The 18,358-nt window shown below is 38.0% G+C and overlaps 1 protein-coding gene across 3 annotated transcripts in view; it reads left to right on the plus strand.

The window, feature by feature from the left end:
* Positions 1-18,358, plus strand: part of Adgrg6 (adhesion G protein-coupled receptor G6) — a 123,658-nt gene that overhangs the window by 67,443 nt on the left and 37,857 nt on the right. For 2 of the 3 annotated variants that reach the window (XM_042673648.1, XM_042673664.1), the window contains exons 5-10: positions 1,767-1,835; positions 3,006-3,089; positions 8,875-8,960; positions 11,620-11,672; positions 13,044-13,106; positions 15,557-15,699. In XM_042673648.1, the coding sequence (XP_042529582.1) occupies positions 1,767-1,835; positions 3,006-3,089; positions 8,875-8,960; positions 11,620-11,672; positions 13,044-13,106; positions 15,557-15,699 (498 nt within the window). The remainder of the gene's footprint in view (positions 1-1,766; positions 1,836-3,005; positions 3,090-8,874; positions 8,961-11,619; positions 11,673-13,043; positions 13,107-15,556; positions 15,700-18,358) is intronic. The other variant, XM_042673656.1, reaches the window with a different exon arrangement.

The following is an 18,358-nucleotide window of genomic DNA, read 5'->3' on the forward strand; positions in this document are numbered from 1 at the left end:
GCTCAAGCTGGGCATGCACTGTGCCACTGAACCAACCTCCAGCTCCTTTTGCTTGTTATTTTTTAGATAAGTTCCCACATTTTGAGCCAAGCCAGTTCCTGGAACATGACCACACCTAACTATTGGTTGATAAGGGATCTTGAGAGCCTTTTATTTACCTGGACTAAGTGTGATCCTCCCAATGTCTGTCTCGAGAATAGATAGAGTTGTAGGCGTGAGTCATCTTGTCTGGCCCAATTTATCCTATTTTGTAGCAAATGATTGATTATGTTGTTTATTCTTATTTACTCCATAAATATATTTACTGCATTAAATGTATACCAATTGATACATAATAATCTCATGAAAGGAGAAACAAGTACGTAAGTTTATGAAACTCCATCTCAATGAAAGAAACAGCATGGTGGTGCAGGCCCCGTGGGAATAGTGTAAAATAGGAGTATCACAGTCCAGGAGTAGACTTAATTTATGTTTCAGAAATTCTAGGTGGTAAATCCAGTAGCCCCAGATTTCTTACAATCTCATATGTGTCATGAGTCTCCTTTGTAATGAATTTCCCATTCACCCTGCTCACCAAGGTGCTGTCCCATCCTTGTTTAGATACTACCACCATCTCCCTTAGTTCTTAGCACTCCGCAGTGAGCTCCTCTTACAGCCTCATGGAGAGCAGAGACATTGCAGGAAGGATCGTCTGGTTCCTGGGCCAGAGCAATTGTCGGGTAGGCAATGGCTTAAGGCTTATTACATGATCATGTCAGGGTATATGTTGAGAGCTGCGTACTACTTAATGTGATATCCTGACCTTCCAATAAAGCTGGGAATTTCTGAGACACTATGATTGTTTCCTTGGGCAGGCACTGGAGCACCTGAGAAAGTAGAAATCAAGCCTCTTCAGATGTTGTTAAATCATTGGAATGCCTTGTGCTCATGCATACAGGAGCTCACGCCCCTACTTTGTCTTCACATAATCTTCTCCATGGGAGAGTTGAGAGAGTGTTTAAACATTAGAATGAGGTGTCTTAAAGGTAGATACATATTATATATTAGATATGGAGGTGTGTGCATGGAGATACTTGTATTTATATATGTTCACACATAAATATATCCTATCCATTCATGTTTATTATGTTTTCTTTTTTGTTCAGAGGCAATGTATTTTGTAACAAGGTTAGCCCATTTTTCCCAAGCCAAAGCTTTTGCCCAGAGTCTATTAAGTGTCAGAGGAAGATTTAGTGCGAGAAACAAAAATCCACCACAGCTTCTAGAAAATCAGCTCAAAATTTATTTCCTCCCCATGATGAGTCAGTAAAAGCTTACAATAAAAAGTACCAAGGCTGACTTGAAGTCACAGGAAGAGATTTCTGGAATTGCAGATTGCGTAGGCATGCCAGCGTTGTTGAACCAAAAACAAGCATATAATCCAAGTCCACTTTTGAAACTCATCCTTGAGGTTTGGATTCTTTTATCTATCTGACTTTCTACCAGAGCCTTATAATTTATTAGGCAAGAAGGCCCCAAACTTTAAACACAGTTTCTAGCACCACTTTTCTATATTGTGCTGATAAATGAAGCTCAAAATATTGAGGGTAATTTCAATTCCTTGGTTTTACATTGGAGAAAATTAAGGCAGCAGAATCTTTCTTTATGTTGGAGGACTCTTCCAGGCCTGTTCCTGCCCTACCAACTACATGATGCATACTATTTACTTTTTGGGTAATATCTATAAATCGTAAGTCACATTTGTGTATTTCTTTGTGCTGATTTAGGGTCCTACCTGATCCCACACCCAGTAGCAGAACTCACTAACTGCATTGACCTGGGAACTCTCTGTCAAGGTAGGGAACCAACATTGTCTTCTGTTTTTCGTTACCTCTGCATTTGCTGTTACAGATAATGTAGCTGTCATTGCTTAGCTTTGAATCTTAATTTGCACTTGGAATTCAGAAACCAGCAAAAGAAAGGAATTTCTGGATGTTGTTTTGTGTGGGGGACACACGGTAAATACAAAGTGGAGAAAGAATGTATTCACATACCAGGTGACCACATTTCCGTAAAACACTGAGTTCTCTAAATGTGAATGATTATATGTTATTAAACACGAGTGATTTCATTTGTCCCTGTGTGTTGCTTTTTTTTTTAAATGAGCATATTGCGAAGGTCTAGTATAAATGCAGTAAGAGAATACTTTGGAAAGAAGTGTTTATGTGAGCAGAAAATTAAACTGAATATGTAGGTAAGTATAAGACAATTTCTGTTGGGCATTACTACTTATATCTTAAGATAAAATGTTATACAGGGTAATGTTAACGTAACTACATTAATTTTCATGATGCTGATGAATACATTGTGGTCAATATTGGGCTTATTATGTACTAAATGGTTCTGTGCTACATAATATGGAAAGTCACGCAAGTTTTAAAATAATAACGTAAATATATTGCTTTAATTTTTAATAGTTCTTCCTAATTTCCCATGACCCCTTTGCATTCATTATTCTAATAAATACTTCTACATGAAGTAGCATAGTCTATGTGCCACATGAGAATCATGACTTTGTAAAAGCTGCCTTCCTAGTGGATCATGGCACAAGGATCATGGCGTTAGAAGTGAGATCAGATGAATGGAAAGCGATGCTCTCTTCTGTATTTTCCAGTGTGGGAGTGGACCAGGCTTGGCGTGTTTGGGGGACTCAGTAGTATTTTGACAGACTGTCAGTCTGTCAGTGCAAGGAGGGTATAGAATCTAAATAGTTTTTCACCAGTTCCTTTGTGCCTGTTCCAAACCCTGTACAACATGGCACTCAACGCCATGTGAACATGATTCTTACTGTGCCATAGAGAGCCGTCTCCGTTCCATGCATTATAACTTTTTAGTCTGTTGTGCTTAACAGCAAAAATTAATTACCATCCTTGCTTCGGGTATTTTCATGCATTTATTATGGATTGCTTTTCCATATTAACTGTTGTGCTATTGCAAAATGACATCTTTCTCATGTTTGTTACCAGCTACTGTAAATGCTTCTAGTACCCCAGAACCCATTGTCACCACTAATATGCCTGTTACTAACAGACACGATAAACCAAAGAATGGTAAGAAATCGTTACTTTTGTTTTCTATTTTGGAGCCTATCAAATATGATAATGATAAAAATTGCATTCTCAGTGTGGGGAAAATCTAATGTTCCGACAAACTTCTGTGGCAATAATTGGTACATATGTACATTTGCAAGACTAGTAAACTAAATAAATATCATGTGTCTCTTGTGTTCCCATTGTGAGGAACGGGGAATTACTAAGTTTCCAACACTACTCTTGTAGACTTTTAACTCGTTTCTTTCAAAGAAAGTTATAAGAGAAACTAAATTCAATTAAAAAAGAACTCATTTACATTACAACAGTGATCTGAGGGGGAGGAAGCAGTATTATTCTGCAGAGTTTTGTCAAATTATTCTCTTCTAGGAACTCGTTTTCAAAGGAATTCTTCATTTATAAAACAACTCTTATGACTTAATTTCTCATGGAAGTCATGTGTGTCTCAGTATTTGTGACATTTAAGTGGATTTCCACTACAGCACTTTGCTCTTTCTTTTTATCTGTTGAAAGCTAGCAGCTAGAAAGTGATTTCTACACCAACAGAGCCGTAAGTCAGTTTTGTGTTGCCTTGTGGCGCTGGCGTGCAAGTCTGGGACGTGATGGGTGCTAGACATGTACTCTGGCCCTCAGTTCTATTCCCACATCCAGGCAAATTTTGAATGACCAAAATTCAAGTAACTTCCAATACTTTTTGCCTTTTATCCCCAAATATACTTTTCTATTAATATTATTTATAATTCATAAGTATAGCAATTACATATGAGAGGAAATGTGCAGAGGGGAAAAAAACTAAATGAATTATTTCTTTATTCTGCTATTTATTTATGGGCCACATCCCAAGCGTGTTGGTAGTTTGGAGTTGGTTATTTCAGTTTCTTACAATAAGGAGAAATTCCAATCAGGTGACACACCATTGCCTCAAATACAGTAATAGTCTCAAATATGAGATATTAGCAACAAAGGAATTTTCTAAACCCCAGCCCTTTTGCTTGTAAGGCCAAGACATCTGCAACGTATCATCAGGGATGCAAAAATCCAGAGCAAAGACATCCACATAATTCGTTTCTTCCCCTGCCTGCAGAGGTTATATCAATTTCCTGTGGAAGGATGCGGCCATTGGAAGTATGGAATATTCTACATGAAACATAGATATAAATTTCATTGGGGTTATAAAGACATCGATTCAGAGAAAGTGTTTATGGTTATTCTGCTTAGTTACACCAAGGAGATTTATGATGGAGCAAAAATTCCAGCCACCCCACCCCTACCCCCAAGAAACAGCAATAGCTGAACTTTCCAGTGCATATTTCACGTGGACTGTGGCCAGCAGATGGGAATATTATAATTCTAACAAGTATTTCACTCTTTGTATGAACACACAAAGAGCCACTGTGGCATTTCCCCCTCCAAGACTGCCACATCCTCTACTGCCCAAGAATATTTATATGGCGCTTCAGAGTGCTGGGCTCGGTGGAGTTATGCACTCACTCGTGTCGTTTCTGACATTCTTGAAGAGAGCCTTGTTCTGAGGGTCCCGTCCTGCGTCACGGCCCTCACCGGAGTTGCACAAAGCAAGCAAATATTGGAGTCCATTAAGATGGTTTTTCTTGACCACGCTAATGAAACAGTCCCTAATTCTCATGATTCTTGATTGAAATAGCATTTATAAGACATATCCAGAAGTCACCGTGTGGTGGAAAAAGGCACAGAACTGTTGCACAAATTTATGAGACATCTTAATCACTTGTATCGTATTCTAGAACCAACTGCCTCTCCCATTCACTCTTTTTCCCCTTAAATTGAGTCACTTTTCTTTCTCACGTATTTCACACTGTATTTATGCAGGGAAATCTTTTTCATTATTGTAAAATGAAACCATTGCCGCTTGTTATAAATAGAATTAAAACTGAAATTAAATATGATGTAAACAGTGCCTTTGAATTCTTGATATTTCAGAGCCCGAGTCTATTTTCTTTTTAACAAGGAAAAATGACAAAGTATTAGAGACAGGATATTCAGTAAGATTTTTTTTTCCTCTGATGTAATTGAGTTTGAAGTAGAGAATGACTTTGTTTTCCTTATAAATAAATGATATTTAGTGCCACATCCTAGACTATCTAAGATCATTCACATACAATCATTAGTTTCTTATTCTTTGGGAGACTGTTATGATAAACATTCTCAGGCTTCTGATCTGATATATTCGAAAATACTGGCCAGGAATGGTAGCTCATACCCCTAATCCCAGTAACTCCGAAGACCCTATTTCAATAGCAAGATATGTGTAGTGTTACACTCTACCAATGCAAGAGAATCACAATCCATGGTCAGCTGGGGACAAAAACACAAGATTCTGAAAATTAACCTAAAGGAAAAGGGGCTAAAGGCATGGTTTAAGTGGTAAAATAAGTCATGCGCCGGTGCCTCGCGCCTGTAATCCTAGCTGCTCAGGAACCTAAGATCTGAGGATCACAGTTCAAAGCCTGCCCGGGCAGGAAAATCTGTGAGACTCTTATCTCCAATAAACCACTAGAAAACCAGAAGTGGTGCTGTGGCTCGTGGTAGAGCGCTCACCTTGAGCTGAAGAGCACAGGGACAGCGCCTAAGCCCAGAGTTCAAGTCCCACGACCAACAAAAAAAAAGTGGTAAAATATTTGTCTTATAAGTATAAGGCCCCCAAGTTCAAATCCCAGTAGCAAAAATATTTGTCTTATAAGTATAAGGCCCCCAAGTTCAAATCCCAGTAGCAAAAAACAGAAAGAGAAAGAAGGAAGGAAGGAAAGATGCAAGGGAGGGAGGGAGGAAAGGAGGAAGGAAGGAAAGAAAGGAGGGAAGGAGGAAGGGAGGAAGGAAGGGAGGGAGAGAAGGAAGAAGGGAGGAAGGGAAGGAGGGAAATCTCTCTCTTGTAAGAAATATTGACACAACTTTCATATCTGTTGTCTTCCATATTAAATGATCCAAACAATGGTCTAACAAATTTTACTTAGTTGTCCAATAAATTATCTGCCAGCAAGGGGGAAAAAAGAGACAGATTATTTGATAATCACATATATTGGATCAAAGAATTTTGTTCTGACCTTGGTGAAATGTCCCATTTCTTTGGTGTAAAGTTCTTTTCATTATTTTCAGTAGGATATACTATATCAGATTCTATACTCAGGAATCTTGAACTACTGTTTGCAAGCAGACCTTTTAGGATATCATGGATGATGTAGGCATTCCCACATAAAATTCTCATTATTGCTTTTTCCATTACATTCCCAAGAAAGCTCCTAGAGTAATTACTCTTTCCTGCAAATCACAACTTCTTTGCTTGAAATAACCCTGTAGTGTGTAGAACCTTTTGGGAGTTCCCTACTTTCTCAAATAGGGAATTAACTCCAGGAATCCTGCTGCTGTTCTGAAAATCTAGTTTGCAAGTACAAATTCCCATGTTCCTTCGCCTTTCCTCACATCTGCTCAGGTGTTCAAGCATAGATCACACAACAAACACAGAACCATGACTGTCACTCAGTGTGCCAGATGACTTGGAGAAATTCTGTGTGTAGGCTCTGTAGGGTTTTAGTCACCTTATCACTAGTTCAAAGAAATAACCTCAAGTTTCAAGGGACCTTTGGGTTGGTTTTCAACATCTGGCATGTCAAATACGGATGTTCAGAACCACCACAGCTAGATTTCACAGCTTTGAAGATGGTATAGTAGACGCGGTCAATTCTATATCATCCCAAAAACTCCCAAGTATGTTATCAAAATACAGAATGAAAGATTAATTGGAGACACCTAAAGGAAGGAATTTTGTCGTAATATACCACATCTGCACTTGCAGACAGCAATTTCCACCTTAAAGTTCTTTGAAGGCTGGAAGATGTAGTTGATTGGAAAGTGAATATATCATGGGTTTTTATCTCTTCCCTCCCTCCCCAAAGAAATGACCATCAGGAATTCTTCTGCTCTCCATATCATCGTGTGGACAATAGATATATCTCCTGAAATCTCTGAAGCACATAAAAGTTTACGAATAGTGATTGCAGTGAGATATCATTCAAGATGTATTAGCTTTAGGAGATGGCTTGGTGGCACCTGTGTGTTTCCTTCGCTGGCCATGATTCAGCTAGTTCATTTGCTGCAGTCCGAAACCCTTCCCACCACTCTCTGGTGGATGTTTTATCTTCTTCGGTGTTGCACTCTTGGATGTATAATTTCCTGTTGACCGCACTGTTCAAAAGCTTTGAGGAGGCTTTGCTGAGAATTTTACATTTTTTATAAAATATTTAATTCTAAGACCTCTCAAGAAAAATTACTTGTCAATTATCCATAGTGCCAGAGTATCCAAGTATAAGATAGTTATTTGGGATATTAACCTATCTTTGTGCTTCAATGTAATATAATACTAGAGATCATCTGACTTTGGATGTCTCTCCCACTTATTAAAACAACTGATAAAGCATAAAGCATAAACTTCAATAGTTAAAATACTGATTTTTTTAAAAAATATTTTGTAGTAAGACATCAAACCTTACTTAAAAGAAAACGAGTGCTTTAGAGCTCCATCTAGTGGTGCTTGAGGAGTCTAGGTAGATAGTCACAGACCATCCCTTGGATCCTGAAGGAACTCTTGGGCCTCTACAACTTGCATTTCTTTTCAGCCAGTGATTCAAAATGTCCATGATTTGACATGATGAGATCAGCAGTGTCAGAGTTCATTTCACTTAGTTATTACTTGTTTTATATTTTTCTAAATATTCTATTCAGAGTATGTTTTGAAGGATTATAAGATCAGATCACCCAGAGCTTTAGAAGTTGAAATCAAATAATCTTCATAAATTAAACTGATCTGTCCAGTTACACACACACACACACACACACACACACACACACACACACACACACACACACACACACACATACTGTTCCATCTGGACTTGGAATTTTCTGTTATTTGGCATGAGACTGACTCCTCTTCTGGAAAGGCATTCCTTTCCCAGTGGGATTGGAATTTGCATTCTGGTACAGTTGGGAGTTCCCAGAAGGATCACATATTTTTTTCTACCCATAGTTTATTATATAAGTTTCTCACATTTCTGTATTTTTGCATGTGTCAATTAAAACTTACCTAAAGTCTGGAAAACATAAGTGACAACAGATTTTCTTTTCTTTTCTTGTTAACTTACTATACAAATTCACTTTTCTGGAGACAGGGCCTCACTATAACCTGTAAAGCAAACTAGTCCTGTTGCAATTCTATCAGCAAATATTTGCCCTGTACTTTGCTATAACTGACCATGTTGAAGACATTGTCATGAAATACATGGTCAAATACAACCTAAGAGTTTAATAGGAGTAAATGTCTTATTAAGGAGAGGAGAATAAAAAGAACTGAGAAGAAGAAAAGACAGTAAATATGTATATGTATGTTCCTCTTTAAGTTAACAGTTAATAACGTTTGCCCAGAATCTCAACACTTCAAATTGCACATGAAGAAAATACTATTTATAGAAAATAGATATGAAAATCTATAGAATTAAAAACTAGCAAGTGAATATTTTAAACCTCATATGCAAGTGATAATTTAGGAGCAAACTATAAGCAGATCATCAATTGTTTGTAATAATAAACTGATTGATAACTATTTCTAAGAGGTCACAAAATACCCCCAAAGTGTCCTGTGCCCATGTAAAAGGTATTTCTTTTTAATTTGTGTAACATTAAGTGATTGTAAGTTTCGTTATTGGATATGATTGTAAACTGTGGATAATGGGTTGATTCTATTTCCAATGAACAGATGGCTTTATGTATAGAATATCCATAGTGGTGCAAAACATCCTTCATCACCCTGAAGCGAAAGTACAGAGCAAGGTAGCAGAGTGGGTAAGTGAACTTGGGACATTTCATTGTTGTGTCTAGCATTTACCTTCTGGAAATGGGGAAAAATCCTGCGTGAATGCACAGATTGTATTAAAACAGACTTCGGTGTTTATTGTAGATATATAAATTGGTATCTAACAATCAAGGCCTTGTGTTTATGGGTAGGAAGAGAAGTAGATTTGAACATAAGATACAAAAGTAAGCCATGTCTTTATCCATGATAAGTGGATACTATCATAGATAATAGGGGTAATATCATGGATAATATTTATCTTTGACCAATATTACACAAATGGAAATAGATTGGGACATACTTTTACTTAATTTTAAATCTATGTATTTTCAGCTATGTTTTGATAGATTTCTTTACTAGTTGGAATACTTGATCAAAATCAAAACATATGAAACAGTTTATCATGATGTTTTCTGTTCGTTCGTGCCTGTCATTTTAAACTCAACTTATTTGCTTTGAAGTCAATTTTAGGGCGCATTATTATTATTACTGTTATTAGTAGTTTCCAGTCTTTGTGTTTATAGAAGAAAATAGCTATATGGACTATTGCCCTCTCATTTTTACACCCAAACAGTAGAGTTCACATAACAATGTATTCTGTACTTGTCCTTTGGTAAGCCATGCACCATTAGTACAGAACTGTACATAGAGATTTGTAGCAATTTATTGTCTCATCACTTATTTCATAAGTGGTTTATTGATTATGTGTAGATTATTATTTAGTTTATGGGTAAACATCAGTTAAAATTAAAACAGTTATTTCCAATTAAAAATAATTTAATGTTTACTTTCTTCCTCTTAAAACATATAGGGTTTTTCCCTTTTCTTTCTCCATGTCAATCTAAACAAAGTATTTTGACATTTACGGCTACTTTGTGTACAAATGTTAGTCTAACGTTCTTTTCACCTAAAGCTAAGCTTTATTAGATGCTCTGAAAAGATAAGCGACTGCTGAGCATCGTGGTACACACTTTAATCCCAGCCACTCAGGAAGCAGAGGTAGGGAGAGCTCAAGTTGAGAGCCAGCAAAATTAGCAAGGTCATAGCTCAAAAAAATAAAACAAGGGCTGGGAAGGTGGCTCAGTGGTAGAGCGCTTGCCTTGCATGCATGAGGCCCTGGGTTCGATTCCTCAGCACCACATAAGCAAAAAGAAAAAAGCCGGAAGTGGTGCTGTGGCTCAAGTGGTAGAGCGCTAGCCTTGAGCTGAAGAGCTGAGGGACAGTGCCCAGGCCCAGAGTTCAGGCCCCACGACCGGACCCCCCCCTCTAAAAAAATGAAAAGGACTGGTGACATCGTTCAAGCATTAGAATGCTTCCCTGGCATTTTAAAGGCTCTGGATTCAATCCCCAATACCACAATGATAATAATATATTTTTAATTTAATTTTACTGTTGGGGTGATGTACAGAGGGTTACAGTTACATATGAAAGGTAATGAGCACTTTTTTGTCAAACACTGTTACTCCCTCCCTCGTTTTTCTCCCACTTTCCCTCCCTTCAAGTTATAAAGTTCATCTCCAACATATTTTGAGTATCACTGTAGTTTCCAATGTAGACATAGAGAAAATGTAATGAGTCATCTGATTCATAATACAGCTTGATTATCACTAACACCCAAATTCAAATTTCAAAATGCTTCTTTGGGACTTTGGCATTAAAGATGATCAACAAGTAAAAAAAAAAAATCTAAGTAAATATTGCAAAGTCAGAAAAATAATCAGAAATCTGAAACCCTTCTGGCCCCAGGCACTTTGATAAAGTATTTTTAACTTCTATTCCTGTTTACAATTTTTTAAATGTAATTCAACATTGTCTTGCCATCACTCTTTAAAATTTACACTGGATTTTAGTAATTCTCCCAGGAAAGCTAGATGTATGTAAGGGAGACTTGAAGGACCCTTTGGAGGTGGTGTAGAAGCAGGAGGATATGAGTCAGGTTAACAAAGAAAGCCTTCTTTCCAAGTATGTATATCTAATGCTGCATGGTGAGAGCTTTATTTCTGTGGAGGGGACTCTGAGATCTGGTACTGAGATTCATCGTGAGAGTTCCATAAGCACATAAATATTCACATAGTTCCGGTCATGTTGAACTTGGTTTTTGCTTGTTTTTAAGAGCTCTATATGATTTTCTCATTCCTGACAAAAATCTATGTAGCTTTGATATGAAGTGATATTCTTATGAGAATGGAATCACCAGAAAATATATTTGATTGCAGCTCAGTGTTCCTTCAATGAAGAGTAAGGAAAGTGTTTTTGTGGGAATCTATTTTATTATAATATGAGCTACAGAGGAAATAAGGGGGTTCCATTCACACAGACTTGGATTACCGTGTGGCAGGTACTGGTGTGTCATGAATGCGTGAGACAGTCCTAAGAAAGCTATTTTGTCTCTGCAAAGCTCAGTTCCTTGAAGTAAGGAAGTGGAGTTGAAGGAGATATTACCTAGTTCACTGATTTTGTTAGGAGTTGACGAGATAGTATCCAATTCTTCAAAAATAACCATCTAGCAAATAGTGCCATTATTTTACTTTTGCAGTTGCCAGAGTTTTGTCACTTTTAACCAACTTACCTTTAGGGAGAAAGGAAATGCTACTCTTGCTTTTTAAAAAAGTATCACTAAAACCCTTTATTTTCTATTGTGTTTTCCAGCTCAATTCAACCTTCCAGAATTGGAATTACACTGTTTATGTGGTTAATATCAGGTAAAGGACAGAACTTACTATCTGAGAAACAGAGTAATGTCTAATTCTGTGTGTTTGTGTGTGTGTATGAGAGATACAGAGAGAGAGAGAGAGAAGAGAGAGAGACTGTACTAAAATAAATTGTATATGTGGGTTTATATGTAACTGAATAGATATATTAACTGTTCCAATGTGCCCAAAGTTAAAAGTTGTTGACCATAGACAGAAGATGTTTCTTTTTACACTCCAGGGAATCATGCAACTCCTGGGTTGCATCCTTATTTTGGAAACCAAAACATTTTTCTATAAGAAATCTGCAGTCTGATTGCAGCCTAGCTTTTCAAAATGGCATTTCACTATTTTTTTTCTCTTTACTTCCAGCAAGAAGTAGAACAATTGTGTACTCATTTTCTAAATTGTATTTTATAACACTTACACATATATTTAGTAGACCTCAGAAATGCAAATGTGTTGGGTAGTATGCAAGTGTATGCAAATGCATTCACAGAAATATGGTAGATTCAAGGGAGAACTCCAATAATCCAGTAATTCCTTAAGGACCGCAAGGCAAAGTCAAAGTTCATCAAAATACACATCAGGAAGCAGGTACTTGAAAGGAATGAGGCGAAGGGAAAAGGGGTAGACAAACGAAGAGGAGAGAGGGGGAGGAATGCAGTCACAATCCAGCGTATCGCCTACAAAATTAAGAAGAATGAGGGAAGGGGTGGGGAGGGAAGGGGCGGGTGAGAATGTTGAAAGGGATGACATGGATCAAGATGTAGTGTATTCATAAGCCACTTTGTTGTAACTCCTTTGTACAACTATTTAAAATAATTTTAAAATGAAAAAAAGAAATGGAAAAATAGAGGCTCAAATTATCAATCCAGGAAGTCCATTATGGAAGCAGCTTCTTTCTGAGAATGACTCGGGTTCACTGATCAAATACACCCAGAATCTTCACAAGAGTGAGAGGGTGACCTGTCCATCCTTATAAAAACACTCAAGGGGTGGCTCACGCCTATAATCTTAGCTACTCAGGAGGCTGAAATCTGAGGGTGGCGGTTCAAAGCCAGCGTGGGCAAAAAAGCCTGTGAGACTCTTTATCTCCAGTAAACCACTCAGAAAACTGGAAGTGGTGCTGTGGCTCAAGTGGTAGAGCGTTCACCTTGAGCTGAAGAGCTGAGGGACAGACACAGAGTTCAAGCCCCACGACCGACAACAACAAAACAAAACAAAACAAAAAATACTCAAGGACCTTAGAACAGGCGTTTGGAAATATTGACTTAGGACATCCACTCTGCCTCCTCCTTATACGCTTCCCATCCCCCTAATTGTGTTGTTATTGACATGATGGAGAAGGCTGATACCTAATAGATGTGTTTATGCCCACAGTTTTCACCTGAGCACAGGCGAGGACAAGACTAAAGTGAAGAGAAGCATTGTGGATGATCAAAGGTACCCTGAGCAAAGACTTCTGCGAAGTGTGATATTCTGTCTCTTGCCTTTGGCCTAATCTGATAGAAAAACAATAACAATGAAATAGGAAAGGGAAGGAACATTTTATTCATTGATACTAATACTCACTTTTCTGCCTTATATTTAAAGCTGCAATAGTTCAGACAGGGAAGAGATTAAATCTGATGGGAAATAAATTGAGAAGTAGAGCATTTAAAAGAAAAAGAGCAATGTGAGGGCTCATCGTCCCTGTAGAACATTCAATAAACTGGATGGAGTCACAGCCCCCAGGGAGCAAATGTGGCCGTATTTCCTCAATGTTCCTTTTCCTTTATGATCTGAAACTAATATAGTTCACTATTGTAAGTGATAGGACTCCTCTTCTTAGCCAAACTGTCTTTTCTAATCCTTATAATTCACTTCTGTTGTCCTTCAATAATGGATCCAGCAGCGGTCTGCATTCCTTTGCTGGAAGCAACTCTAGTTTGGGGTATGACCAATGGCACGCCCTCCCCAGGAAGTCAGAATTTCTTTTCCAGCACACTTATTCTGGAGCCTCTCCTAACTGCTTAAAACCTGCCATCATTAATGTATGCCAGCACCTCAGAAACGCCTGCTTGAAATACACTTAAATTCATAGATTCTCAGATTCCAGATCTACCCAACTAAGAATCAATGTCAAAGAAAACTGGGTGGAGAATGAACTAAAACGTGTGAGTGAGATCATCTAGGTATACTTTCCCCTTAGCGTGGATTTCTGGCATTGTTTTAATGATTTTTCTACCTTTTGCTCCTCCTGTTCTGTTCCTTGCTTGTCTTCTCATTGACAGGTCTTTATAATCTCGTTTTTCTCCAAACTTCAGTCTACTAGCTTTACACACATTCCATGCCCCCCCCCCACCCCCGACTTTTCCTTTTAGTTTGATCATATCTCCACAGCTGTCCAACTATATTGCCTGCACAGGCAGGAAACCAGAAGCCACAGAACAGTTTACTCAAATAAAGAATGGTGATAGTAAGAATAGGAAGAGTCAAAAGGTAGTTTAAGTTTTCGGGATGAGAGAGAAAAACAACAAAGGCCTGGGGTCGTGCCTGGCTTTTCTTGAATGACAGTGTTTGTGTATTCATTACTGTCCACAATGCGTTGCGCTAATGATGATATCAACATTCAAGAGAAGTAAAATGTCACATTCCCAACTGCAAGTTCTCAGTAACTGGAGTCACAGATCTTATCTTCAAACCAGGATTTAAGGAAAGGATACTTGTGTATTGGCCAGTTAGAAATTATTAAGTTCACAAATGCTTTTTTATTTTTGTCAGTCCTGGGGCTTTAACTCTGGATCTGAGAACTATCCCTGAGCTTCTTTTGCTCAAGGCTGGCACTTTACCACTTGAACCACAGCATCACTTCTGGCTTTTCCTTAGTAGTTTATTGGAGATAAGAGTCTCATGAACTTTCCTACACAGGCTGGCTTCTAGTCACAGTCCTCAGATCTTAGCCTCCTGAATAGCTAGGATTGCAGGTGTGAGCCACTAGCACCTGGCTTACAAATACATTTACCTTACCCTGAAATATGACTGTAAAGCTGCAAGTCATTATAGACATACAGTGCATTATGATAACACCACAGGAATTTGTTCTTGATGGTTGGATTATTACTGCACCTAAGCTTGAATAACAAGTATTTGGCTTACTCCTTATTTTTGGCATCATAAACATGTACTCTGTACTCATTTTCTCCAAATTTCAAATATGGAATATGCCTCTCCCTCCATGGTAACGTACTTCCTATTGTCTTTGGCATGCAGATGATAACTGATCTGGATAATAAAACATTTTTTGTTGCATTGTTCATTTCCTTTCACGATGTGAAGAAAATGTAAGGAGTGTTTCAAGTGCAGAACTTTCATCTACAAAGAAAAAATTTCTACTTAACAAAACAGTTGTCATTTGATTTTTTTACCCTGGTGTTGAATTGATAGTTTTAATTTTTGCTGTTGGCTGTAGCTGGAATTGTAATTGAGTATAAAATTACTCTAAATCAGCCAGGCGAGGGTAGCTCATGCCTGTAATCCTAGCTACTCAAGAGGCTGAGATCTGAGGATCATTGTTCAATGCTAGCCCAGGCTGGAACATTTGTGAGACTCTTGCCTCTCATTAACCACCAGAGAACCAAAAGTGGCACATAAATTATTACTGATATTTGTTGTTACAATATTTCTGAGATGAAGTAGCACAATGGAATATCTCACAAAAATCTATTCATGAGGAAATACTTTTACAATCTAACTCACACTGCAGCAAAATCTAAGAGTATGTTGGCCATTCATTTCGACCCATACTTCATAGGCACACATGATTCCCCCTCCCCCCATAAAACAACATCATCTTCGTCAACAACAACCAGGCAACAGTCCCCCAAATGAATCTGTCTGAAATGTCTTCCTAGGTTGGTGATTTGGGCCCTTCTTGTTTACAATGCTACCAACAATGTCACCTTAGAAGGAAAAACCATTCAGCAGAAGCTTTTAAAGAACAACGAGTCTCTGGATGAGGGATTGAGACTGCACACAGTGAGTGTGAAGCAACTGGGTGAGTGACACCGCACCTGTTTTTAGTTTCATATGATTATAAATGAAGGCATAGTCATACACTCACTGTGTAGTTTGCCTATGTACAATATTTTTTCTTAAAATTAAAAAAAAACTATCTTGAATTAGTTTTACAAGGTTTTAATCTAGCACGGCAATTGATGAGTACTGCGCATCTTGTTCATTGTCACTCTTTCTGTGGTCCTTCTCCATCTCTCCCAACCCCACGTTTTTATTTTCTGATGATGAAATTTTGTGGGTCAGAGAATACAATCCATGTGTGACAGAAGTCATGTTAGTAGCTGTGAATCTAAACAAGTGAAGGAAGCAGGTGAGAGTACACATTTATCCCAACGGGACACAAAAACATTAAGGATTAGTGTAAAATGCATGAATAACCATCACTAGGATAAGACAGACTATGTGGAGGTGTGCATGTGAAATTGCCAACTGGGTAACGCCAAAGAGAGCTTTCTTGTTATCACACATCTCTTTCTCACCTTCCCTGTTTGCATTAATGACACCACTGTCTTTGCAGGGGAAAGGCAGGAATCTTGGACCGTGATCTTGTACCTACCATCCACTCTCTCCAGTTCTTACCCCCTCAGATCCAACCATACCTGTAGTACCGCTTGCACGTTCCCATTCATGCCCTCTTCCTGGTCACATCTCTATCCACACCATTCATTTCTACTCTCCCTCTTGACTCACTCGTCACCTATATATTTTGAAAGATAACTGCAAAGTCATCTTTTCTGAGAAGCTTTTTCTGACATCGTCATTTGTGAATTCATCACCACTTTTGAGCTTGCACTTTGTACTGTCAAGTTCCCTTGAGCACCGTACACATAGAAGATTATTAACTTCTATTAGATTTATATATGAGCCTATAAATATTTTCTCCCAGTAGTAATCTCTCCTGGAACTTATCCTGGCACATTTTGCATCATTTGAATAGTTGTTGAATAAACAAACAAGTGAATCTTGGTGGAAATAGTTGTTAAAAGCTGATATTCAAAACTGTGAGAAATGAAAGCAATTTTTCTCAGGTTACTGAATGACTACAGTTAGGATTGGGAACTTTAGTAAAAACTAGGAGAGAAGAAAATGTTGATGTTTTACCTCTTGTGCACTTAGGGGGCTGACGTGGGGGAAGCAGGCACTTCTTGGCCTCTAAAAGGGCATGTAGGATTGTGGCCAGGTCACAGTGTGGTAAAGGAAGTAGGCATCTCCACCTCTATGACTAACTATTCACCTCTATTATGTCAGCTCACACAGTTCCTGAAACTCACAGAAGTGAAAAATTTAAGTAATAATAATAATAACAATAATAATACAAAAGGCATTGTGTTCATAACCTCCCTTAGTAAATGGTAATTCCTTTGTATTACTGCTTAAAGACAATTTAAAAAGCAAAAAAAAAAAAAGAAAGAAAAAATAATAAAATAATGTCCCAGGGTATTTCTTTTTACCATCCAGTAGGTTTACTTGTAGATTTATAGGTTCATTCTAGTTACCACAAATGTGGGAAACCATGCAACCTATGTTTCTTTGGGTTTGGATTACTTCTCTTAGTATAATATTTTTCCAAGCCTTTCAATTTCTTTAGAATGGTACACTATCATTTTTTTCTGATGGAAGAGTAGAATTCTACATTTTCTTGATCCATTTATCCAGTGAGGGGCATCTGGGTTGATCCCATGTCTTAGCTATGGTAAATAATACTGCAGTGAACATGGTTGTGCTGTTCACTTTAGGGTGGTGCTGTTAGTGTTCTGTTGGATAAATGCCTAGGAGTGGAGTTGCTGGGTCATAGGGAAGCTGTATGTTTAGTTCTTTGTGGAACCCCCATATTACTTTCCAGAGCTGTTGAACAGTTTACATTCTCACCAACAGTTAATAGAGTTCTCTTTTGGCCACATCCCCACCAGCATTTGGTAGTGTTATTTTTCTTGATAATGGCCATTTTAACTGGGGTGAGGTAGAATCTCAATGTTGTTTTGATTTGCATTTCTTTCATGGTCAGAAAGATCTCTAGAGACATTGAGACCTAAGGAGATATTCATAGGAATCAATCACAAAGGCTCAATAGCTATGTGCTTATGCTAATATGATCATATAAAATAATATTTTACAAAATGAACTCCTAGAAATGAAATAAAGCTTTTTGTTGTTGCTCTTTTTATTGTCATGTCCTTTTGTCTTGTTTATTTATCTTTGGGAGGGTAAGGGAGGGTATGGAAAAGGTGGGACAAAGGGTGAACAAATACAGCAGTGGTACTCACTAGAAACTATATGGAAAATGAGCTATACAACTTGTGGGTAGGGACAGGAGGGAAGAACTAGGAGAAAAATCAAAGCAGTAACATGGTCCAAAAAGAAATGTACTCATTACCTGAATTATGTAACTGTCACCCTTCTGTATAACACCTCTACAATAACAATAAAATATATTTTTAAAAATAAATGAATGGACTGGGAAGGTGTCTCAGTGGCAAAGTGCTTGCCTTGCATTCATGAGGCCCTAGGTTCGATTCCTCAGCACCAAGTAAGCAGAAAAAGCTGCAAGTGGTGAGGTGGCTCAAGTGTAGAGCACTAACCTTGAGCTGAAGAGCTCAAGGCAGTGCCCAGGCCTAGAGTTCAGACCCCATGACTGGCAA

Source organism: Dipodomys spectabilis, unplaced genomic scaffold, assembly GCF_019054845.1.
Source record: "Dipodomys spectabilis isolate Male_0828 unplaced genomic scaffold, ASM1905484v1 ptg000001l, whole genome shotgun sequence".
NCBI classification, from domain to species: Eukaryota; Metazoa; Chordata; class Mammalia; order Rodentia; family Heteromyidae; genus Dipodomys; species Dipodomys spectabilis.